The sequence below is a fragment of the Saccopteryx leptura genome, chromosome 7 (genome assembly GCF_036850995.1).
Source record: "Saccopteryx leptura isolate mSacLep1 chromosome 7, mSacLep1_pri_phased_curated, whole genome shotgun sequence".
NCBI lineage: Eukaryota > Metazoa > Chordata > Mammalia > Chiroptera > Emballonuridae > Saccopteryx > Saccopteryx leptura.
The window spans coordinates 65,271,518-65,297,958 of record NC_089509.1 but is presented as its reverse complement, the minus strand read 5'-3'; the positions used below and the strand labels follow the sequence as shown (position 1 = coordinate 65,297,958).

Below are 26,441 nucleotides of genomic sequence, written 5' to 3'. Positions count from 1 at the left end.
AAGACTGAAAAAGCTTCCCAGTTTTGATGCTGAATAACATAACTGATATTTTAAAGCTGTTTGGAAACTTGACAACCCTAGTCTGTGTTTCAGGGAAAGGCCAGAGCCTGTACTAGAACTTGAAGGATTTAGAGATCAAAGCAAAGCCATGACTATTGACTAAATATTTTGAGAGCAGTGAGTACATTTTTAAAATAATGAAGATTAGTTTTGTTAACTCTTATGGGGCCATACACACAAAACATATATATAATTGATATATAGGAATTCTTACCAAATAACTTAATAATTACCACATTTGAGGTAAGAGATGTGTTACTGGATTTTTAGCTAGGCCTGCGGAAACCTTTCTGACAAAAGGCTATTGAAGTCAGAATTCATTCTTAGAAGTATTATTTACAAGTAAAATGTTATCTCTGTGGGGTGTCCCTCAGAGACAGGAGGATGATTCAGTTGCCCTTTCATTCAGAATATAGGGGCCTGTTCACTAAAGTCAAGCAAGGCTCATGTCATCTTTTGGGTCTACACATCTTTTTAAATAATTACTCTGGTTCTTTTATAGTTTAGAAATCATAGTAAAAACAATTTCTAAGTTTGATTTTTCTTTTGAGTGTTTTTTCATCTTAGCTCTTATGTTAGTCTACACAGTCAACAAATTTACTTAAAATGTCTGATCAGGCCTGACCTGTGGTGGCGGCAGTGGATAAAGCGTCGACCAGGAAATGCTGAGGTCGCCTGTTCGAAACCCTGCGCTTGCCTGGTCAAGGCACATATGGGAGTTGATGCTTCCTGCTCCTCCCCCCTTCTCTCTCTCTGTCTCTCCTCTCTCTCTCCCTCTCCCTGTCTCTCCTTTCTAAAATGAATAAATAAAAAAATAAAAAAACTCTACTCTTAAAAAAAAAAATGTCTGATCAATACATGTATTTTTAAAGGTGTGAGAGGATCAAAATATCACTGACAATTTTGAACCAGCATAGATTTGAGAACTAACTGCTCATGTCACACTCAGAACTGTCCTTTTACAAGCTCTTAGCCTTTTAAATTGACACCAGTTGGAAGAATTTGATGATTATAGTGCCATGGGCTCAATAGTGAAATTCTCAGCAACATTATTTGATAAGATTGCAGCCTGGATTTTTCCCCCAACAATTTATTTATTATAAAAATCTTTCAAACATAAAAAGTTAACATTTTCCAGTGTGCTCACCATCCAGATGCTAGTCAGCACTAACTGTGCTTGTGTTGTCCATATCCATCCAGTTCATCAACTCACGCCATTTTCTGATTCATTTTAAATTGCAGACATCTGTACACTTCATACTAAGTACTTCATACCGTATCATTAACTCGAGTTCAATACTTTTTATATAAAGTTAGCATACAATGATATGCATAAATCTTAAGCGTACATCCACTGACTTTTGGTAAATGCTTACAGGGCTATCAAAATATCAAATGTTATCAGAAAATTCACACCCTTAAATTAAAAGGTGGCCCTTTTAAGTCAACCTTTGTCCCCACCCAACCCCCAAAGGCAACCACTGTTCTTTTTCTTTTCATATATAGGATTTGTCTGTTTCAGATCTTTGTGTAAATAGAATCACACAGCATGTACTCTTTCTAGAAGTACCACGGTTTGGAGACTTGTCCATGTTGTTGGGTGTGTTAGCAGCTCACTTTTTATTGCTGGATAGTATTCCATTGGATGACTAGAGTGCAGTTTATCCATTTTCCTATTTACGACTACCCGGGCTGTTTTCAGTGTTGGCAATTATAAATAAAGCTGCTCTGATTATTGTTAATGTAAGTCTAATGTGAACACAGGCTTTCATTTCTCTTGGGTGAATACCTAGGATTAGAATTTCTGTGTCATAGGGTAGTTTTAAAAGGAACTGCCATACCTTTTTCCAGGATAGTTGTGCTGTCTGTGGATGTTGGATTTTCACTATATTTTTGGGTATGTAGAAAGGTGTAAACATTTTTTATGATCCATATTTAAAATACTAGAAGTGGATTTGGGATAGAATCGACATTGTTCACAATTGGCAGTTGGTGTTATTTGAGGTAAACAGACACCTGTCTGCCCGAAACAGTCCCAATGGGTTTCTGTACCTGAAATTTTAACATTATTTTCACTCTTTGAGAGATTAAAGCACTTACCTAGCATGGTGATATGTTAGCTGGAAGAAATAACACTGAATTGTTTATACTACTAACTTATCACCCATTTTCAGTTGGTAAAATAAGATTGATAATTGAACAGAAAAGATTTATTTCTGTTTAATGGGGGCAGAAGGAATAATAAAAATCATGTACTACTTAGTCCCATGTACAGCAGTGTGAGAGAGAACCATCTGGACAGGGAATGCCCCTAGGTTGTGGTCAAGAAAACAGAAAACTGGCTGGGAAGAATTCTACCTCACAGTTGTGCATAGGGGATAACTATGTTTTTGCAGGACATTTTAGCATTTACAAATCCTATTTTCAGTGTTGTCTCTATTCAGTACCACCCAGCTATTGTAATTTCACATCCTAGTGACCTTCTTAACCACTGTGTTTTACCTTCCTCGCCTGTTCTATTACATATAACAGTTACCTGCCTGTAAAATTATTATATTTATGTTCCCAATGCTCATGTTCAAAGATATTTATGAACGCTTCATCCAGTCTTTCCTATTCAACTTTTAAGGGCTGGGATATTTGGTTTCTACTGTAAATTCTTAAAATGTTCTATACATTGTCAATGCAATAAAATGTTAAAGACTACAATGAATAGCTGCATATTTAATATGTATTTATTTGATATGTTATCACTTTGGACAATAAGTTTGGTTTCTGTAAATAAACATTATAAAGTCTAGGGAGAATTAAGTCATATGATTTCTGTAACATGATCTGATGAATTCTGCTTCTATTCACATTACTTTTTGTAAAATTTTAAGTTTGCTTTTTAACGTTCCACACTCTAAATGTGAAAACTTTCGTCTTTTCTTGTCAAGAGTCCCTTCTAAATGCAACATCATCTAGAAGGGGCAACACTTGAATTGAGTATTTGCTAATACTGTTAGGACGCCGCCCCCTACCGGGGACTGCTCAACAACCAGTGCAAAGGAGTGGATGGTGCTGGGCATGGGGCCCAGGACTGGCGGTGTACATTCCGGCAGAGAAGATCAGAAGGGAACAGTGTGAGGGCACAAAAAGAGACGTCTGCTTTGCAGTTCTCCATGAGCTGGTCTGTTTTAATATACAAGTTTGCAAATCCAAAAGTAGTTAGGAAATGGAATTCTGAGGAGTGGTTTCAAATAAAATACTGTTCATATCCTGAGTGTTCATTCTGAACGAAAGAGCTTCCTTTCAGTTTCTCAATCTTAAACCTTTGTTTTTTGTTTTCTTTTTAAAATAAGTTTGATTCCATCCTTGGGTTTGATTGAAATGTCCCTTTGTTTCAGCCATGTTAATTATTCAAGCCTAACCAGTCTGTGGAGGCCAGGGGTGAGAGGGATATCACATTGCAGTGGTAATCAGTACTTTGAAGACTAAGACATGGATGAAAGAAATTGAAGAAGACTCAAACAAATGGAAAGATACTCTGTGATTATAGATGGGAAGAATTTATATTGTTAAAATGTTCATACACCCCAAAGCCCTCTATACATTCAATGTAATTTCTGTCAGAATTCCAATGGCATTTTTCACAAAAATATTTTTGAAATTTGTGTAATCCCAAAAGTCGACAAATAGTCAAGGCAATCGTGAGAAAGGACAGAGCCAGAGGCATCACACTTCCTGTTATCAAACTGTATTACAGAACTATAGTAAGCAAAATAGTTTGGTACTGACATAAAAATACACACAGACCAATGGAACATAATTGAGAGCCCAGAAAGTAAAAGCTAAAATATATGGTCAACTAATACATGGCAAGGAAGCTAAGAAAACTCAATGGGGAATGGGTAGTCTCTTTAATAAATGACATTGGGGAAACTGGGCAGCCACAGGCAGAAAAATTAAATGGATCTCTGTTTTACACCACTCACAAAAATTCTTCATGGACTAAAGACAATAGAAGACTTGAAACAAATTACTAGAAGAAATTTAGGGGGAAAGCTGCTTAACATTGATTTTGACAACAATTTTTTATGTCACCAAAAGCACAAACCATAAAAGTAAAAACTAAGTAGGACTACATCAAACTACACTGATTTGTGTAAGGCCGGTGGCCATGGCCATGCAGATTTGCACTGAATTTGGGCAGATGGTAAAGGAACTGTGGGTCCAGAAAATGGTGGGCCATTCTGTTTATTAGAATCTTGCAACGGTGTGCTAGCAAACAGGCAGGGAGGACTGCATCTCTCTGAGGACTCCCAGGCAAAACAGGCTGAGAGAAAAACCCCTTCTCCGGAAAACAATAGCAAAAAATGGCCCCTCAATGGCGACAGGCAATCTGCAATCTATAGTCTGCTGCCCTGAAGGCAAACACTTGGAGTCTTACATAGACTGTACACGTGCTGCTGCCCTGTTCTCTGCACCAATCAGGCAAAGTACAAGTGAGCAAGCCTAACACACTTGTTTGCCCAACATTCCACCCCTTTAGGGTTGCTTGCTTCGCAATCTACATGACAGGTATCTTCTACACTCCTTCCCTGTGTGAGGAGTGAGGTACATTACATAGACAACAGAAACAGCACAAGTTATACAATTACAATAATTATAAGGTGCCCTTCATAATGTCTCCCTGAGCACTCTGCCCAAGGTGCCAACTGGAGGCCCACCTCTAGTCCCTTACCCCACGGTAGGTGAGAAGGCCTGTATAGTCCAGGGCTGTGTCCATGGAAACTGTAAAGTATCCTTGGTGTCTCTGCAATTGGATGAGAGCAGCTTCCTGGTGTAGGAGCCCCATCAGGGTTTCTCATGCTGTCCAAAAGTGACATGTCCATCCAGCAAGGGAGCTGGTGCCCCTCTGGGTACAGTCTAAGAGTCCGTGGCACCATTCAGTGGTCAGTCCATGATAGCCCAGCTGTCTGCAAATCACCAAGGTAAAGGTCCATTACAGGCGACTAGGCATACAGCTCTTTATTAACGTACCTCAGCGCCTTTCCATAAGTGCCCTGTCTGTCGCCACAATCCCCATTTGAACCCCTCAGCAAGCTCACAGGGCCTGGTGGGGTCAACACATTCAAGGCCTGTGCTACCTTGATAGTTCTCTTATCTATTGCTGCTACCACAGCAGAAAAGCATCTATTTTCATGCCAACACCTGCTGCACATTAGAAGATGATCAATGAATTATCAGTTTCACATGGGGCCTCAGGCCTCCCCACCCATCCCGGTTAGGTGGGTCTCTTGGCCTTCTCTGTATTTAAACTAGAACAATGGGTCTTGAGGAGGATCCTCTCCCACAGCTGTCTCCATCATATAATCTTGTAATCATGCCATCTGCCTTTTCAGCATCTGGAACTTCTGTCCCGACTCAAGCTGCCACCAAAGCTCCAAAAGAACTTTATTAGACTTGCCACCTAATTTCTCCCAATCTGCCTCAGCCACAGTTAAATCTTCCCGCATCTGTGATTGGGTAACATTTATAGGCCTGTTTCTCTTGTTGGGCGGGGGCAGCACAGGCAGCAGCCTATGCAGCCTTACAGTCCCGTGCTTCCTCCAGCTCCCCCAAATCTGCTACCATCTGTGTAACTGCATTCATGGGCCGGCCCACAGAGGGACCCAAGATAGTCACTAGTGACCCAAAAAGGGCAGAAGGGATGCTGCAGAGAGTAAGGTCCCTCATCCCTGCCATGAACACTTCCTCATCTGGTCCATGAGACCTGAGATTGAAAGCAGCATTCTTTATACCTAGTTCCCAAAGGACCTTTACTAGCTCCCTATAGAAATGCCATCTACTCACTGCTCCTGGCAAGTCTCTGGCATTCTGCCAGACTATATGAATGGTTGACATGACCCATTCTAATAGGGTATGGTTTCCTGGGTTGTCCTGGCAGTTCTGATGATGCCATCCACCCCTTACATCCCACAACTGCAGCAACCAGGCTGCCAGGGGTTCAGTGGGTTTCTGCCTAAATTGCACCCCCAACTCCATTAGCTCTGCCTGGGTGTAAGGACAGACCACAGAGTGCTCCACTACCTGTGGAGGGTGCTGTGCCAGCCCCTGAGGGACTCTGGGCTGCTGGGTTTTTACCTTCTGGGTGACCATTGGCTGGGCTCTGTGGACGGCAGCTTCAGCCTAAGACTCCTGACCCTCAGAAGAGGAGGAATTGGAAACACCTGCTCCCACTGACTCAGAGCCATTCTGCTGGCACAGATGCTGCTCCTTTTGTGGCCGTTGTGGCTCCTGTGGCTGTGAGCTCTCCACTTGAAGCTGAGATTCCAGCTCTTGAACCCGCAGTTGTGTCTCCAACTGTTGGTGCCAGCATTCTGCTTCCAGGGAATACTGGAGCTCACGAATCAGTAACTCCTTCTCTAGAGATCTCTCCAGTTCCAGGTGCTGTTGGTGCTCAGCCTGCATCTCACACTGCAGCTTTTCAGAGCAGTTAGCCTCCTTCTCCAGCACTTGGTCCAGTTCAAGCCATCACTGGTTTTCAGCCTGTAGCCTGACCTGCAGTTCTCAGCTCTTTTTCCCGTGACCATTCCAGCTCATGCCGTTGTTGCTGCTTGATCTACAGCTCACCCTGGAGCTTTCAACCTCAATCAGCCTCTCTCACAGAGCTCTTGGTTTCCTCATGCAGGGTTGTAAAAAAACATCAGGCCCACAGCCTCCAAAAGGACAGCCAAGGGGAACCATATGCTGGAGAACAACACCCACTCCTCTACCTCACCTCTTAAGGGTGATGGCAGCTCCATACTGATCTGATCCAAATCCTGCCAGCTGCGCAAGATGTAAGGCTGGTGGTTGTGGCCACGCAGGTTCCCACTGGATTTGGACAGACAGTATAGGAACTGTAGAGTGAGAAAATGGTGCACCATTCTGTTTATTCAAGTCTCGCAATGGCGGACGAGCAAGCAGGCAGGGAAAACCACTTCTCTTTCTCTCTCTCACAGGACTCGCAAGCAAAACAGGCTGGGGGAAGAACTCCTTCTCTGGGAAACAGTAGCAAAAATTGGCCCCTCCCAATGGCAGCAGGCAATCTGCAATTTACAATCTGCCATCTTGAGGGCAAACACCTGCAACCTTACGTAGACTATACACAGGAGGTGCTGCCCTGTGCTCATGCACCAATTAGGCAAAGTACAAGCAAGCAAGCCTCACACACTTGTTTGCCCGAAAGTGCTGATAAAGGAAATTAGGGCCTATGCATAGTTGGTGTTCAAATATTTGGGGTGAGGCTGTCAGATCACCCTGATAACATTAGCTTATGGCAAGAACATGCCAAAGCCGAACCTAAAAATAAAATTGACTTTGGTTTTTTATTTTTTTGTTATTGCTTACTTTTAGAGAGAGAGAAGGTGGGGGGTGGGGAGAAGCTTCCATTTGTTGTTCTACTCAATTATGTACCCATTGGTTGCTTCCATATGTGCCCTGTCTGGGAATCCAATCCACAACCTTGGTGCTTCAGGATGAAGCTTTAACCAACTGTCGACCCGGCCAGGGCTGACTATGCTTTGAAGTCCTTCCCATATGAGGTGGACTTATGATAGGAAGCCAGTTTGCTTATGGTAGTGTGAATTGTGTAGGGTGGGGCACAAATGACCTGCTACATTTGTTTCCAGTTTTGATTTCCAGGTTTCTGGGAGTTTCTCTCATCTTGTTTCCTGTTTTTCCTGAAAGCCTGAGTATATGAATATCATTTTTCCTGCAGGTGTTAGTAACTTCTTTTATCCTTCCGGACATTCTTAGCAATCATTGTCTTTCATGTGGGTTCTATGACTTGGGTGAGTGATGTATTAACAAAAATGAATATTCACTCAGCAAGATACTTCTGTGTGAATACTGGTGTGGGGCATTCTTACTTGAAATGACAGTGTGGATATCAGAACCTATACAGTAAATTTTTAGAAACTCAGTTGAGTTTTAAAAAATATAATCTCAAAGTCTTTTAAAATATGGCTTTGTCATTAAACTGATGCCAATAAACTCAATAAATCATGAAACATCACCCCCAAACAACTGAGAAGTCCTATTATAACACTACTTAAATGAATTATGTGTAACATATCTGCACACATATATATGCTATTATACAAATATATATTAATTTCTTTGTTTCTTAATAAAACCTCATTAAAAAAAATCTTTTGTGTCCTGGCTGTTTGGCTCAGTGGTAGCACCTTGGCCCAGCGTGTGGCTGTCCCTGGTTCAATTCCCAGTCAGGGCACACAGGAGAAGCAACCAACTGCTTCTCCACCCTTCCCTCTCCCCTTCTCTCTCTCTCTTACTCTCCTGCAGCGATGGCTCGATTGATTTGAGTGCATTGGCCCAGGTGCTGAGGATGGCTATGTGGAGTCTCCACCTCAGGCACTAAAAATAGCTCAGGTGTTAGCATGGCCCCAGATGGGCAGAACCTCAGCCCCAGTTGGGGGTTGCCAGGTGGATCCAGTTGGGGTGCATTCAGGAGTCTGTCTATCTCCTCTCACTTGGAAAAAGAAATAAAAAACAAAACAAAACTTTTTTAAATTTAGAATCCATGGATGATACGATTCTATTTAGGGTATCTGATTTTTATGTCCTTGGATTTTATATTACTTTTTCTTCCTTGACAAAAATTATAGCTGCTTGGAGAAATGACAACTCACCCTCAGTGTCACTGTTGTTTCCCAAGCAGCTGGAACTACTGCTGCTCTGGAGACTTCCCTGGGGATTACTCTGGGATGGAAACTCTCAGCCTCAAATGTAGTTTAGCAACACTAAGGAAAAACAAAGAAAATGTAATTTTCCAAAGTCAAGTTGACTAAGATTCCCGTCTTCTTATGTAATGGTCCTACCTTTTTAAGAGTACTCTCAGGACACTTCATTTTGTCAAGAGGAATTATATCAGCTACATTGGACCCTAAGTGCACAGCTCAACACAGGTAGGAAGTCTTGTGAGTTAAAATTTTAAAATAAACTTTGTACATAAAATATTTTCATTGATTTTTTAAAAAAATATTTTCCAGCTTGAAGTATTGTATATATCTTTCTCATTCAGAAAGGACTTTTCCCAAATCAATAATTGCCACATTTGCTGTTTTTTTAACTGAAGTCTACAAATATATAACAGTTTTCTAGATAATGCATTGCTCTAAATAGAAATTTTTCAAGAAAAGATGTGGATAGTAATTGAACAAATATTGATATAATTTCACACATCATTTTTGGTAAATCATTGCTTAAAATGATAATAAACACAGCCACCTTTGATCTTTGACCAGGCTAAGTATTCTTTGAACTTGTCCAAATTTTGTTTTTTGTTTTTCTTACCACTTATAGAAGAAAAAATTTGTTGGATATAAAGGTTGTATTTTAATTATTTTCCCAGGTCTTATGAAGAAGCTAAGGATTTATATGTCATTAATCATGTTTAACTATAAGGAAATCTATGAGATTAAAACTTAAAGGAAGTCATGATATTTTGGATAGATATTCTCAAATTTTAATTGTCCATAAAGAAACATACAAATGACCCTGGTCCGTTGGCTCAGTGGTAGAGTGTTGGCCTGGCGTGTAGGAGTCCCGGGTTTGATTCCTGGCTAGGGCACAAAGGAGAGGCGCCCATTTGCTTCTCCACCTCTCCCCCTCTCCTTCCTCTCTGTCTCTCTCTTCTCCTCCCACAGCCAAAAGTTGGCCCGGGCGCTGAAGATGGCTCCATGGCCTCTGCCTCAGGCGCTAGAATGGCTCTGGTTGCAACAGAGCAATGCCCCAGATGGGCAGAGCATCACCCCCTGGTGAGCATGCCGGGTGGATCCCGGTTGGGCTCATACGGGAGTCTGTCTGACTGCCTACCCGTTTCCAACTTCAGAAAAATAAAAAAATATAAAAAAACCATACAAATGGAGTATCATGTTGGCATTTGTGGTTTGGGTGCTATGGAATTCATCCTACCTCCTGCTTTCACTCTTGACTCCTATGGTCTCTTCTCCACAAAGAGTTTCTTTAACGATGTTAGGTCAAATGATGCCATTCCTTGGGTGACAACCCTGCCATAATGACCTATCTGACTCAGAATTAAATTCAAAGTTCTTACTTTGGCTTAAGAGCAAGGTTATTAAAAGCACCTAATGTATCATTCAAATGGGACTATTTTGAGAGTGAAGGGGGCTTTAAGAGTAATTATGCCAGAACAACAGGTGTAAACCATGGTTGTCCCAAGCAAAGCAGGACATGGAGGCACCTAGAAGGCCCTGCATGGACTAGCTAACACACCTCAGAGACTCATGTTCTATCAGTGCGTCCTTGCCTCTCAGTCCTCACTAAACTCCAGCCTCATCGACCTTCTGCAGACTTTTCAAATAGAGCAAGCATACCCCAGCCACTTGGAATGCTCTCCCCTGAGATATCTATGTATCTTGCTGATTCAACTTCATCCTGGTCTTTATCAAATCTCCTCTACTCTGAAGACCTTTTCTGACTCGTAAAATAGCATCCTTCTTCCCTCCTTTACTCTCTCTCTCTCTCCCTCTCTCTCTCTCTCTCTCTCTCTCTCTCGCCCTGCCTTATTTTTCTTCATAACACTTACTACCTCCTGACATTAAATTATATATGTACTTTTTGTTTCCTAATTGGTTATGTTTCCTATACCAGAAAGCAAGCTCCCTCGGTGGATAAACTGTATTTTGTTTATTGATGTGTGGGCCTGGCATCTAGAAGAGTGCCTGACAGTAAGTATTTAATCCTACTTGTTGAATGAACAAATAAATACATGCAATGGAAGTAAATTGTTGACTAGGAAGGGCTGTTTAAAGAGGCAGGAGTGACTTCAGTTTACTTATGAATGGCAATTAAGTGAGAATGCTTGTAATCTACACGGGTAATCACCCTCCTAGGGAAATGAATGTCTTCATTGAGCTCAGAGAGGTGCCGGTAGTAGGATTACATGACATATAAGATGAGTTAGGAAACATTTTGGCTAAAGCTAATGGTAAAGATGGTGTTCTAGAAATAATGATGACTCACTGAAATGATTTTACCATCTGATAGGTCATTTCCTCCCTGGTAATGCATATTTTATGTCTTTCTAATATATTTAATCCATTCGGGTAGCCTACCATGTATAATTCAACTTAATTTTAAAATTTTAATTCGAGTTTTGTGGCACTTAGTAGATTTAGGAAATCCCTTAACAGATGTTGTTGTCTTAGTAATAGTAATATTTAACTATCAGAACACCACTTAAATGTTAGGCATTATTTTAAGTTTCTTCCAAATATTATTTAATCCTCCTAGCAACCCAATATGATATTGGTATTTCTTTTATTAATAATTTGCAATGAGGAAACTGAGGCACAAAGAGGTTAAGGCAGTCTGCCTTCAGAGTCCTTAACCCATTGCCTTTGCCATAGTATGTGATTTATTTGTTGTTGTTTTATAATCACTATCAGTTTATTAATCCTGTTAGTCTCTATATTCCAACAGAAATACCCGGAAGGTACCCCTTGATTTCTTGGGCAAATTCTTTTTTTTTTTTCCTTTTTTTTAAATAAATTTTTATTAATGGTAATGGGATGACATTAATAAATCAGGGTACATATATTCAAAGAAAACATGTCTAGGTTATTTTGTCATTAAATTATGTTGCATACCCCTCGCCCAAAGTCAGATTGTCCTTCGCCACCCTCTATCTAGTTCTCTGTGCCCCTCCCCCTCCCCCTAACTCTCCCCCTGTCCACCCTCCCCCCACCCCTGGTAACCACCACACTCTTGTCCATGTCTCTTAGTCTCATTTTTATGTTCCACCAATGTATGGAATCATGTAGTTCTTGTTTTTTTCTGATTTACTTATTTCACTCCTTATAATGTTATCAAGATCCCACCATTTTGCTGTAAATGATCTGATGTCATCGTTTCTTATGGCTGAGTAGTATTCCATAGTGTATATGTGCCACATCTTCTTTATCCAGTCTTCTATTGAAGGGCTTTTTGGTTGTTTCCATGTCTTGGCCACTGTGAACAGTGCTGCAATGAACATGGGGCTACATGTGTCTTTACGTATCAATGTTTCTGAGGTTTTGGGGTATATACCCAGTAGAGGGATTGCTGGGTCATAAGGTAGTTCTATTTGCAGTTTTTTGAGGAACCACCATACTTTCCTCCATAATGGTTGTACTACTTTACAGTCCCACCAACAGTGAATGAGGGTTCCTTTTTCTCCACAGCCTCTCCAACATTTGCTATTACCCATCTTGTTGATCATAGCTAATCTAACAGGGGTGAGGTGGTATCTCATTGTACTTTTGATTTGCATTTCCCTAATAACTAATGAAGCTGAGCATTTTTTCATATATCTGTTGGCCATTTGTATCTCTTCCTGGGAGAAGTGTCTATTCATGTCCTCTTCCCATTTTTTTATTGGATTGTTTGTTTGTTTGTTGTTGAGTTTTATGAGTTCTTTGTAAATTTTGGAAATTAGGCCCTTATCTGAGCTGTTGTTTGAAAATATCATTTCCCATTTAGTTGGCTGTCTGTTTATTTTGATATCAGTTTCTCTTGCTGAGCAAAAACTTTTTATTCTGATGTAGTCCCATTCATTTATCTTTGCCTTCACTTCTCTTGCCATTGGAGTCAAGTTCATAAAATGTTCTTTAAAACCCAGGTCCATGAGTTTAGTACCTATGTCTTCTTCTATGTACTTTATTGTTTCAGGTCTTATATTTAGGTCTTTGATCCATTTTGAATTAATTTTAGTACACGGGGACAGGCTGTAGTCGAGTTTCATTCTTTTGCATGTGGCTTTCCAGTTTTCCCAACATCGGGCAAATTCTAAATGCAACCTTTTGTGATTCCATCTACTTAAGACAACGATGATTGTTTTGCCCTTAGCCTTTTTCACAGTTGATTTTTATTTTGCTAATTTATTTTATTGTTTTTGGTGTGTCTTTTCTCACTGGAATTGTCACCTTTTGGGACCTCTGTTTCCCACCCTGCTGTACTCCTAATGTGTAAATGCCTGGTATATAGCAAATGCTCAATATCTATTGCTTGCATGAATAAATACTGAATAAATGAGTTTTAGTAAAACCATCTTTTTTTCTTTATGACAAACATGATTCAGTCAATCAGCCAATATTTATAAGCACCAATTCTGCATCTAGTACCATATTTCATATATAGCACTTGCTAAATGCCAGGTCCTCTTCTAAGCACTTTATGTGAAGCAACTCTTTTCACCTCTGCTGTAACCCTATGAGATGGTCTGCAAAGGTAAAATAAAAGGATAGTCTGACTGGTGGTGGCGCAGTGGAGAGGGCATCGATCTGGGATGCTGAGGTTCCAGGTTCGAAACCACAAGGTCACTGGCTTGAGCATAGGATCATCACAATAACCCCATGGTCACTGTCTTGAGCCCAAAGATCACTGGCTTGAAGCCCAAGGTCACTGGCTTGAGCAAGGGGTCACTGGCTTGGTTGGAGCCCCCTGCTCAAGGCACGCATCAGAAAATCGATGAACAACTAAAGTGCCACAACTACAAGTTGATACTTTTCATCTCTTTCCCTTCATGTCTGTCTGTCTGTCTGTCTGTCTCTCCCTCTCTCTAAAAAAAAGAAGAAAAAAGTACTAACCAGGCAATAGTGCAGTGGATAGAGTATCAACGTGGAACACCTGAGGTCGCCGGCTTGAGCATGAGCTCAGCAGCTTGAGCATGGGGTCACCGGCTTGGGTGTGGGATCATAGACATGACCTATGGTTGATGGCTTCAGTTCAACATCACTGGCTTGACAAAGGGGTCACTGGCTCAGCTGGAGCCCCCCCCCCCCCAGTCAAGGCACATATAAAAAAGCAAGTGATGAACGACTAAAAGTGCTGCCTCTGAGTTGATGCTTCTCATCTCTCTGCCTTCTTGTCTGTTTATGTCTGTCCCTCTCTCTCTCTCACCACACACACATACACACACACACACACACACACACACACACACACACACACACACAGTGGAATGTTATTCAGCCTTAAAAGGAAAAGAAATTTTGACATATATTACAACATGAATGAATCTTGAGGTCGTTATAGTAAGTGAAGCCAGTTAGTTGCAAAAAGACAAATACTGCATGATTCCACTTATATGAAATACTTAAAGTAGTCAAAATCATAGAGACAGAAAGTCAAATGGTGGTTGACAGGGGTTTGGGAGAGGAGGGAATGGAGAATTATTTTTTAACAGTGTAGGGTTTCAGTTTTACAAGATTAAGAGAGTCATGGAGAAGGATGGTGGTTGGTGAATGGTAGCACAACCTTATGAATGTGTATAATCTCCCTGAACCACGCACTTAAAATGGTTAAGATGGTAAATTTCTGTTGTGTGTATTTTACCACAATATAAAAAATGAGGAAAAAAGTGCTATTTGCAATTCAGCAAATCCGGTTATAAGCTTTTTGATTCCCCATGGAGGATATTTCACTAAAATTCAGCTGGTATAAAAACAGTCATTTCCCAGAGGGATAAATATAGAAGGCATAATATCCTCTGCAAGATCCTCTATAAACTTCAAAGGATATGAGAATTATGAGAATGCCTCTAAGGTTTTTGCTTTCTGGGCTTGTGTGTGCGTGTGTGTGTGATGATGGGGAAGGCAGAGTATAAACAAACTGTAACTTATAAAGCCTTAAAAAAAACTCTCTATAGTACTGATTTCTTTAGTATAACATGTTTATGTTTGTTTTTAATGAGAGAGGGAGAGAGAGGGACAGACAGACAGGAAGGGAGAGAGATAAGAAGCATCAACTTATAGTTGCAGCGCCTTAACTGTTCATTGATTGCTTTCTCTTGCATGCATTGGCTTGGAAGGGGGGCTCCCTTGCTCAAGCCAGAGACCTTGGGCTTCAAACCAGTGACTTTAGGCTCAAGCCAGTGACCATGGGATCATTTTAATGATACCACATTCAAGCTGGCAACCCCGTGCTCAAGCCGGCAACCTTGGGATTTTGAACCTGGGTTCTCAGTGTCCCAGGTTGATGCTTTATCCAGTGTACTACCACCTGGTCAGGCTAGTATAATTTGCTTTATATTAACTATTCTTTAAACTGCTTATAGGAGTTAATAATGCAATTTATAATTAGATATTATGCCACATGAGGAATGTAGGCCAAGGTCCTAGATGAGTTAGATGTGGATAGAGAGATCTGATCAACAGAGCTCCTAGAGGAGAAGAACTGAAAAGGAAAAAAAAATAACAAGCAAGGGAGGAAGAGAAAAAACAGTGATTTAAATCTTTTGAGGATTTTAAAACCAAGAATTTGAATTTTAAAAAATTAGTTACCACTTAAATTTATGCTCCTTCTAATTAACAGAAAGAAAGGTCATCTACACACAAAAGGCACCATTTTTACTGCCGGATAACTGGATTCTTTTTTTTTTTTTAAACAAAATCTTAACCATTCTTAATTCCCTGCGCCCTTAAACCTTGTAATTAATCAGACCTTCAGGAGTGTCCTCTCTCCTCTCCCTCTCCTCCTTTTCCCTTGGCGTGGGCCCTCAGTCCCACACATTCTGTGTGGCCCTCCACTCCCTTTACACAATCATCCATCTGAAGTGGGGCTTTGTGGACTCAACCACTCTTCCTGGCCATGGTCTTTGCAGCTCACAGCCTCAAGTTCCCTTTGCCTCTGAGGGCCTTTATGCAATTGACGGTACAGAGTACCTAACAACAGGCTTAACTCTGGGTGAAAGTGCTCTCTGTGTTGTGGGTGTGTGTGGGTCACTGTTTGCTGTTCTGATTGGCAATGTATACAGTGACTTAAGCAACGTTCCTTTGGGCATTTTAATTTAGGGTGTGACACAATCATCAACTCTTGGTTTTTCTTAAGGACAATTAGCTGAAAACTCTTTTCATTCTGTTTGTTTTGGTTTGTTCAGACCAGCGGTTTGCTCCAGCAGAGAAGCCTGCCCGCAGCACTGAGGCCGCCTCCTCCTTTTCAGGTTGGTTCTCTGCAAGCTCTTCATCTCTCCCATTAAATGATACTATTTACAATATTTCCTATGTCAGAGTGTCTTGGCATAGGGTGTGAGCTGGCTCCAAATGCTCCCCTCGTGGCATCAGGTGAGGTCCGTGCAGTCCAAAGACTGGTTTCCTCTCGCTGGAGCAGCAGGTAGATTCTGAGAGCAGGGCCCTCGGTCATGGCTACATAATTGTGGAGCAGCCATGACATACAGTGGGAAAGAAAAATAAATCACAGAACACTGAAATCTATGTAAAAGCACTTGACCCCTTGACTCAAGAATGTTACGGTGAACCTTAGCAAAACAACGCAGTGGTGTTGTCTCAGTCTTCAGAATATTGGCCCTGAACCTGAACGTGCTTTTAAATTGAACTAAGGCTTTCAACAGGGAGTGGACACATTAACTCTATCTGTTCGTAGCTCTCTCCTCCATTCTGGCATTGTCCCGGAGATTTCGGATGGCTCCAGCAGCACTAGAGTCAGTTATCTCTGATGTGTTTGTATCTGACCTCTGACCCACACGTCAGTGTTAGTTTCAGCTGTTCTTTGACGACGGATCCAACAGCTGCTGTTTAATCCCACAGACAAACTTGTGACTTACGCCGAGTTTCTAGCAATAGGATTAATCTGCCAATCTTGGGTTCTGATGTGAAGTGTCTATAATTTTCCTGCACAGGCAGTGAGGAAAGAATAAAATCCAAACCTGAAGCACAGTGTTATCTTTTATTTTATTGAAGAAAAATATATGTAGTGTTAAACTTTAATTAAAAGACATTCTTGCTGCAATTAAAAGGTAACAACGAAGTCTATCACTTCTTACTATTTGTGATGACTGAGTTTTAAAATGCTGTCCAATGGAGTACAGTAATCACAAAGAAATCCTGATAAATGTTTGTTGAAATATTTTTTTTTCAAAAATATCCCTAAGACATCTGAAGCTCTGAGAAAATATGATCATTCCATATACACTTTATTTGACAAAGGGCAGTGAGTTTTAGAAAAGCAGATTAATCTAGAAATGTATTTCAAGCTATTTTCTTGTTTGCTTAATCCCAAAACAAAATACCAGAATTTATTTTTAAAGTACATTTTGGAAGCTTTTCTTCATGTAAAAGAGAGGTCTAAAGTCTTGAAAGTTGATATCCAAGTCAATGACTGGCTGGTTTCAAAGTCCACTATAACCATATAGATTCAATAGCAAAACTAACTTGGGTTTTCAGGATGTCCCCCCCCCCCCCATTTGCTATCAAACATCAGCTGATAGGAAGAGAGCTAAATGCTGCTCTCTACATTTAAGATAATGGCAAAAATAACAGGCACTTAGTGTTACCATACTAGGGGTGTGGCGATTCCCTCCCGTTCTCCTCTCTCTCTCTCTCTCTCTCTCTCTCATGATAAACTCAATGGGATTGTCTATTTTTAACCTCCTGTTCTTTCCTTCTGGCAGAGTAATCAGTGCGAGCTGAGCTCTATCCCTGAATGAATCCAAGTAACCCCGGTGGTTGCCTTCTGAAATGACCAGCAGACAGACATCTATACAAAGGCTGCCCAAAGTATAAACTCTGGTTCTAAAGTACCATGTCCAGCCAAGGAAGTCCTGGAGTGGAGTTTTCTACGACAACAGTCAGTTCAGTAGCTGTGCAGGCTGGGGACTCTAAAATCGTTATAGCTGTCATAAAGGTAAGTTAATAACTTTCTTTTTTTTCTGTGTGGCGTGGGCACCTTGCTGTGTGTTGATAATCCTAGAGAACATTCCACACAGTCAGCAGTGCACAGCATAGAGAAGATAACAGCAAGTACATCTTATTTTCTTAAAGTGGCAGCTAAGAGAAACCTCTGTTAAGTTTCAGCCAGTTACTACAGTTTCTCTTTCAGTTAGGGAGAAAACATTTACAGCAGCTCGGTTAAAAAAAAAAACAAATAACTAAACTGTGTATTTTCAATTCGCTTGTTAAAGGCAAGGAATTCATAATTACAAATTCATGATTGCCAGGCTGAAGAGTCCAGGGCTCTGTGAAATACCTGTGATTTTTGAGAGTGGGTGTGATGGAGGAGGGAAGAGGAAGGTCCTAGCAGATGGGGGTGGCATTGTTTTGAGCATGATGGAATGCAGACAGCACCTAATAAGAGGCTCTGACATGTGCCCTTCGTAGCGCTGGTGGTGCCATAGTGGATCCTTGTCACATAGTTGGGGGAAGAAAGACCCTGTCAGGGAAGCAGCAAAGGTCATGTATCAAATTTGATCTTAACAACAGGACGTTGGAGCCACTTGGGGCTTATGTTATATGACATGTTTTATGTCAAGCAATTTACCTATTTCCAAAGATGAAAACACATCTTCAGGTTGAAGAAGATAACCATGAATTTTATTTCTCATGAAAATGCCCTGCAAAACCCCCATGAAGCATTATGCTTGGCGGATTTAGACAATCCACCACCTAAGGAATTCAGTGTTTAAGGAAAGGAATCCAGCAAACAAGCTGGTGCTTACCACCAGCCAGTTACTTTCAGGACCCCATCAGGCTTCACTGAATGATTTTTCTAGCTTTTTATCAGAGCATGGAAAACGAGCCCTGTTCAATTTCACTTAATCCTGTGAATTTTATGTTAATGTGAAAATTATAATAAGGAAGCAGCACTTGACATTGAACAAAACCATTTAGTAGAACTGAATGCGGTATGTTTCTAGCTAGGCCATATCCCAGGGCTGTTGAGAGTTGGCCCCACGTAACAGAACCTTTGCTGATTCCCTTGCCCTCCCGTCTCTTTAAAGGTAATGAGTGGACGCAGAAAAAAGTCTGAAGCAAAAGTAGCAAACACTGATAATTTGTGTGTGCTTTTTATGATGTTTTGAGTATCTGCAAATTTCAGCAACAAGGCAAGAAAAGGCAAATTCGCTGTTTAAGAAGAAGTTAACCTTCTTTCCCTCAAATATACAATGTGACTTAAAGCAGTATAAAGAATAATGCATATATATTAAATTAAAGGAAGATCACAGGTAGATGGAGAGTAAGAAAAGAAAAAACAACGAACTAAAATCGCACTGGAAATTATTTTAACCAAACTGTGTTTCTAAGAACGTTTCCTTCATCTCCCCTCGCCAGTTCCCTTCACTCAAGGCCATCTGATAGAAAACAAACCCCTAACTATTCAAAATGCGAAGTCCATCTTAAAGGAATAGAAGTGCCCGTGTCTGATCTCTATGGCCTCTTGTTTCCAAACAGTCTCAGAGCACTCATTATCTAGAATAGACATGATTTTTTCATTTCTCTTCAGCAGTTCCCTGTCCACGGGCAGGTAGTTGATAGAGGTACTTCTTGCTTTGTTAGCTGTTGCTTCTTGGAAAGGCAGCTCCTCAGGAAGTGCAGTGACCAGATGTGACTTAGAGCAGTGGAAGAGTCCTGAGTGAGGAAAATGAGTTGGCTGCTTTCAAATGGCAGTTGTCACATAAGTCTAATTTTATTGACATTTTCCTACATACTTTATTAAATACTCAACAGGAAAAGTTAGAAAATGTTTTTTAACTTTGAAATAAGATGCAAATCAGTTGTTTCATCTGCTGTTTGTTCTTTCTGGTTGAACCAGCAAAATTAATGTGAAGACACAGATTAGCTTAAATTGCATTTGCAAAATCTTCCCCTATGGTGAAGTTAGTATCCTACTTGCCTGAGTAGAATTTCACTATTTTTATGAAGAATATTTTTATGAATGAGAGAATGCACAATTATTTGAATTATTCTGTAATTTTCATTAATATAGAATCTGTTGTTTGTGTTCCTCATTTGAGAATTTATATTGAAATCCAGCATACCAAGAAAAAAAAAATTATCCTAAGAATGAAAAAGGAAAAGTCAAGGCATGGATTTCTATTAGACCTCTTATATTTCAGTTTATTAAAGCCCATCTATGGAAAGAATAAAGTGTTCACAGGATAAAAAAAAAAAAGGAAGGAAGGAAGGAAGAATGAAGGGAAAAAGAAAATATAAAGGAGAAGGGTGAAGGGTGAAGGGGAAGGAACAAGAGGAACTAAAAGTGCTTTTTATTTCATTTTTTATTCTTAGTGTGGCAAATGGGTACAGCTTCAGCTGGCTGAGTCACAGCCTAACATTTTAGAAATTGGCAGCAGTCAAGATGAAACCCGAAAACTTCTTCATGATCATGAACTTCTTTTGTCCAAGCTCAAGGTAAGAAAGATACTAAGATATGACGCAGATGCAAAACTAAAAAGAAGTAAAAAGCCATTTCTTACACTTCTCGATTCCTCTGTTGTCACTGGCTCGTGGCTATTTTATAGCATAGTGCCAGGTAGATAATGGAAAAGCACTATAGTTATTTATGAGCAAACATCAACATTGGAGAGAAGTAACAAGATTTTTTTTAAACTTTCCCTAATGTGATAGAAAATACGAAGTGATAATATCTTTATTGTGGAGAAATCAGTAATTTTTTTCCCCTGGCTACCTCAGTGGAAAAATAATTCATTACTTTTCCATTTCATGCATCACACTGTCAAGTCACAACAACAGATTCAGACTTTGTATCGTTAATGATACCTGCTGGCAAGAATAATAGGCTTTTTTCCTTTGGTCCAACTATCGAAAATGTATAATTTTGTGTTTAATATTAAGAGTTCTTGAAACCGAATAATACCTTTAGTAAAATCAGAGTTATTATTCCATATGTATTATGGTTATTTAGTTAAGAATCTAAAAATAATATTGGTTTGTGATCACCAGGTAAGGTGTCTAATCAGGGCCAGCTACATAATTCCTGACGCCCAGTGCAAAAGGAAAATTTGGGCTCCCTGTTCAAAAAGCAGGATGAAGTTTTTCTTGACCGGTCATGGTGTTTATTCTTTAACCTGCTGTTTAGTGTCTGGCTCCCTCAGGCACCAGGCTATGTGTGGGGTGAGTGCAGACGCCCAGGCCCTGGGACTGGCTCGCGGCTCAGTGCACAGCATGCGGGCTTGTCCCCAGCTCTTCCTGAGCTGTGTTGTGACCCCTGCCGGGGCAGATGACAGAAGTCACTGAGCAGGGGTGGGGAAGCAGACAGGATAGCAAAGAGACTACCCCTAGGAGACAGGACCACATGTGGATGAAGCTCCAGTCCTCCAGTACGTCCTCTGTTATCCCATTGGACTTTACTTACAAAACACAAATTCAAAACTAAAATTATTAAGAATTTTAAGACAGTGACAGGTAAACCCTAAATAGTTTTCCTGTCTTAGATGGAGCCCCGTGATGCAGCCAACCCTGTGAGTAAAACTCCTCAGAGGCAAATGAATCACGAAGATCAAAGAGGTTCGATTCAGAGACCTGCACTGACTAGCTGTTCCATGTTTTGAATCCTTATTACTGGCTTCTTTGAACATCTTGGCTAGAATTTATACTTACTCCCTAGATTTAAGAATTAAAAAGTCTTTTTAAAGACTTTATTCATTTTAGAGAGGAGAGAGAGAGATAGAGAGAGCGAGAAGGAGGGAGGAGCAGAAAGCATCAACTTCCATATGTGCCTTGACCAGGCTAGCCCCGGGCCTCGAACCAGTGACCTCAGCGTTCCAGGTGGCGGCATATCCACTGTGCCACCACAGGTCAGGTCTACTTCCTAGATTTAGAGGCAGATCTGATCTGCATTTAATTTATACCAGTACTGGTTTTCTGATTTGACAGTAGTAAAAGTAATTGGGTAAATCAGATTGAGGCATTGCAGAAAGAATTAGTGATTAAGTAGGGGGCCATTTGAATCCAGAACTTATTTTCCTGTTTAGACATCTCCTTGGTCTGGGCTCCATGCTATCTTTCAAGATAATAATCCCTGGACACTAGGAAGCCCTTGTATATCTACAAAACCACATTATAATATGAAAGAGTATTGAGCCAGCAATCAAAAGACCCATGTTTTAACACTGACTATACCATTTACTGGTGTATTTAGCTAACAATTCAAAGTTGTGCTCTATATAGATGAGGGAAGCTCTATATTTACTGTGTATCTTACCATATAGACATATCATGGGATCGTGGGACCATACTCCCTCTGTGCATGTGGGTCTGTTCACAAAACGCTCAGTTCCATGAATTGTGGGAACCCAATGGCTTCCTTGCAATTTTTGCCCGCCCAGCCCCAGGGGTTCCCTTTCCTGTGGTCTCATGTGTTTCCAGCTCCCTCCTGTGCACCTGTTTATGAAGTGAATCTGAACTTGAAACCCTTCTCCAGATCCCACTAACAGGTGGTGTCCAACCATCACTTCAGGTCCACTGATGATGAACTGTGAATGGTGGAGAAGCTCACGGCAGTCTGGGTCTCTTCAGGCCACCTCTTCCCCCCACCTCTATTCCTGTCCAAGCCCACAACTCCAGGGAGAATGGTTTCTTAGGTACAGCATTTCAGCTCTCCCAAAAACTCTGCTCAAATTTGTCATTTAAACCTCTCCAGGAGCTCAGCTGGAAAGAGTTTTTCATTTAGGAAGATCCATCTTCAAAAGGTGCTTGTTGTTCTAGATTCTAGATTCTAGATTCTAGAGTCTTGTCCTTTTAAACCAGTCTTCTGGCTATGGACTAGCTTCTTTGATTGAAGAGTTTTTATCTGTAAGATGAGGGAAGCTCTATATTTATTGTGTATCTTACCATGTTGATATATCATGGGATCGTGGGACCATACTCCCTCTGTGCATGTGGGTCTGAGAACATGAGATCTCAAGTAAAAAGGGTTGTTGACTTCACAGAGGCCTTTAGCCAATGACATCTTAATGTCCATCTCTCATACCACTGCCCGTCCCAACCCCCACTATCTACCCAGACACCCATTCCCAAGAAATTTTAAATAGTCATATCACGTTTCAATATTATTGATTTAAAAAATAATCGAGGGTTCTGAAATCTGTTCCAGACTGGCTGACAACAGACTTTTTTAAAATAACAAAAATGTGAATGTGAATTTCATTTTGAAAATAGATAAGTCACTAATTCAGCCAATTTACTAGTAATTATGCTATTAGGGTAGCACAGCCTTAACCTGTAGTAGAAAATTGTTGGACCCAAGTTAGTTTTACTATGAGCTTTCCAAACAATAGGGACATTAGTAGTTCAATAAGCCAGTAATTTTTAATTTTTAATGTTCATTCTATTCTGTTTCTTCCTGTAATTTGTTCTAATTTTAAAGAAGAGTGTACTCTTAGGAGTATTGGCAGGGTGTAGAATTCAGTACTGAGTCTGCTCTGATTAAACAAAGTGGCTAGCTTCTCTGGGCTCAGGTTCTTTATTTGAAAATTTATGGTAATAACAGTTTCCCTGAAATAACTAAAAAGGAAATTTGAGGGAATAATGCAATGATATATGGAAGTGCCTGCGGCCTGAAAAGAAAGTGGTATAATTGTTCTGTTAATAAGCAACCATTTTTATGCTTATCTTTTTGAGAAAACACCAAAATTTTTTTCACTGAAGCGATATCCTATTACATATGTTTATTACATGTGTATACCAGTCTTTCAATTTCATCATATCCTTGCCAAAACCTTTTTCTTCATAACCATTCTCCTAGGTGTGAAGTAATCTCTCACGATGGTTTGATTTGCGTTTTCCTAATGACTAATGATGTTAAACATACCGTGTTTCCCCCAAAATAAGACAGTGTCTTATATTAATTTTTGCTCCTAAAGACGCACTAGGTCTTATTTTCAGGGGATGTCTTATTTTTCCATGAACAAGAATTCACATTTATTGTTGAACAATAAAATCAACATTTATTAATATACTGTAGTCATGTCATCACAAACATCAGCATAACCAGCCAAATTCTGAATCCCATCAAGAATTTCTTGTGACTCTATTTCCATGTACAACAATCTACCATTTCCCTGAAAATAAAAACAATGTCTTATATTAATTTTTGCTTTTAAAGACATGCTAGTCTTATTTTTAGGGGAGGGCTTATATTTCTATGCTTGAAAAAAATTGCACTAGGTCTTATTTTCAGGGGATGTCTATTTTTGGGGAAACAGGGTTTTATTCTGTGCTTAATGGACAGTCGTATATCTTCTTCAGAGAAATGGCTAGTTAAGTGTCTTGCCCATTTTTAAATAAAGTTGTTTGCTTTTTGTTGTTGTTGAGTTGTAGGAGTTCTTTGTATATTTTGGAAATTAATTTCTTATCAGATGTAGGATTAACAAATATTTTCTCTCATTCTCTAAGTTGTCTTTTCACTTTTCTGATAATGTCTTTTGAGATTGTATTTTAATACAGCAAAGCTGTGTGACTTGAACTTACGTATTGAGAAAATCTTACAGCATGTGTATTGTGGATGTGATAGAACCCATTAGGACAGTATTAGAAGAGGAATAGCCCATTTTACAGTACCTGTGTCACAGCAGTGTTCTCCCTTACCCTTCATACAGAAGATCCATTTTCTCTCTATCCTTGTTTTCCTATAGACCCACGAGTTAGAAAATTCTGCTCTCTCAGAAATGTTGGGGAAGATGCTTTCACTGTCTCTCCTCCCATTCTCTTCCCTACTGCAGTGAGGCGGCTGTGTTACCTGATTAGTGAGACTAGGGGGAAAAGTGGCCGCCGTGGGGAAGCCAGCCTTCAAGGCTCTCCTGGGACCCTGACTACCCTTTGACTACTGGTTATCTGTTCTCTCTGCTTCTGCTGGCCTGGTTTGACGTCCCTGCCTGGCAGAGGCAGTCCACCATTCCCCTCACCCAGGGCAGCTTCCGGCCCAATTCTCTCTGCAGCTACACCCCAAGGACTAAATGTTAGGGAGGAAAATGTAGAAAGTCCAAATCAACCCCATTCTCCAGTCCAGCTTCACCAGTAATAAGAACAGATATATGACCATATCTGACCTTGATGTCTATTTTACAATTGATTCAGAATCTTGACAGGAGAGAGGTAAGATTAATTGGCACCTACCAAATTCTAACACTTAATTGATCTGTGGTTCAAAGGGATATTTGTCTTAGTGTTCTATACTTGTAAACTGCCTGTTGTATTTTTCACCAGTCATTTTGAAGAAGGTCACTGAAATAAGGTAGGAACCGTATAGGGTTTCTGGGAGAGTGGAAAGTAATGGGCAGTTTAATTTCCCTTTTAGATCTTTGACAATGAAGAATTTTTTCCATTAAAAAACAGAAATAGTCTTCTCACAACTATGAAACAGCAGAACTTCCTAGTGATTTTCCCTGCTTCACTTGGCCCTTTCCTAGTCTGCAGGGTGTTGCCTCTCATAGATGTTCAGTTCCGGAGAATAGTAGAGGGCTGTGGAATGACATAAAATTCAAACAGCGTTCTTTAGATTTGGAAAGTGCCATGGATAATTTTATAAAATGATGTTTTTATAAGATAAGCTGATTTAAGAGAGGCTAGAGAGTCCATGACAATAGGCTTTTAGACATGGAGGTAAGGCACATTGATACTGCAAGCATCACAAATCATGTGTTGCCAGTTCTGACTAAGCAGCAGTTCAGAGTATGACTGTACCTCCTGAAGTGTTGATGTGAGTTCACTCCCTAGAGGGATGGGCATGCTATAAGAGAAACTTTTGTTGGCATAGATACTGAAAAGTAAATAATTTGGAAAGGGCACTCTTTAGCTCATCTCTGTCTTGGTTCAGCAGTCAGAGTTGGACATCTTGGCAGAGGCTGAAGAGCCTTTGGGAAACATGAGGCACTCACCCCATTGCTTCTTGGATGGGACACTAAGTGACACAGAGTCAGGAAAAAAGAGAGTCATCTCCACATTTCTACAGGAAACAGAGTATGACTTGGCTATAGAAAATGTGACTTTTCTGTCAACTCTGGAAGAACCCAGTACAAAGGAAGGGTGTGGTAGATGTAAATGGCCGTAAATTCTTTTGGTACTCCCCTCATTTACAAGTGGAGTCTATGTCCATTCCCTTAAAACTGGAGAGACTCTGGGACTGCTTTAACCAAAAGCATACAGCATCGATGATGCTGTGGCAGTTTCTGGGCCCAATCTCAAGAGACTGGCTGCTTTTAATTCCTTCAGTTTCAAATAGTCACTCTTGGAACCCAAGCAGCTTATGAGGAAGTCAGGCATCACTGTGCAGAGGCCTGTGTGGAGAAGTACAGAGGCTCCCAGCAACAGCCCTGGCTGGGAGCCCAGCTAACAGCCGGCCAACTTGCCAGGCATGTGAGTGAGCCATCTGAGCCATCTTGGAAGTAGGTTCTCCAGGCCTGGTTGAGCTTCCCAGCTGACTTGTATGGAGCAGAGACAAATCTTTCCCACGGGGCTCTGCCCAAATTGAGAATTGTGAGCAAAATAAATTATTATTGTTTTAGGTCATTAGAATTTGCAGCAGCTAGTTACACAGCAATAAATAATTGGAACAGAAGGCAACAGGCAGTGATG

General features: G+C 40.5%; 1 protein-coding gene across 3 annotated transcripts in view; it reads left to right on the top strand.

Moving 5' to 3' along the window:
- The first annotated feature begins 17,531 nt into the window (after nucleotides 1–17,531).
- CCDC141 (coiled-coil domain containing 141) overlaps nucleotides 17,532–26,441 on the top strand; it is a 242,337-nt gene continuing 233,427 nt past the window's right edge. For all 3 annotated transcript variants that reach the window (XM_066345145.1, XM_066345143.1, XM_066345142.1), the window contains exons 1-2: nucleotides 17,532–17,754; nucleotides 20,136–20,258. In XM_066345145.1, the coding sequence (XP_066201242.1) occupies nucleotides 17,653–17,754; nucleotides 20,136–20,258 (225 nt within the window). In that variant the 5' untranslated portion in view covers nucleotides 17,532–17,652. The remainder of the gene's footprint in view (nucleotides 17,755–20,135; nucleotides 20,259–26,441) is intronic.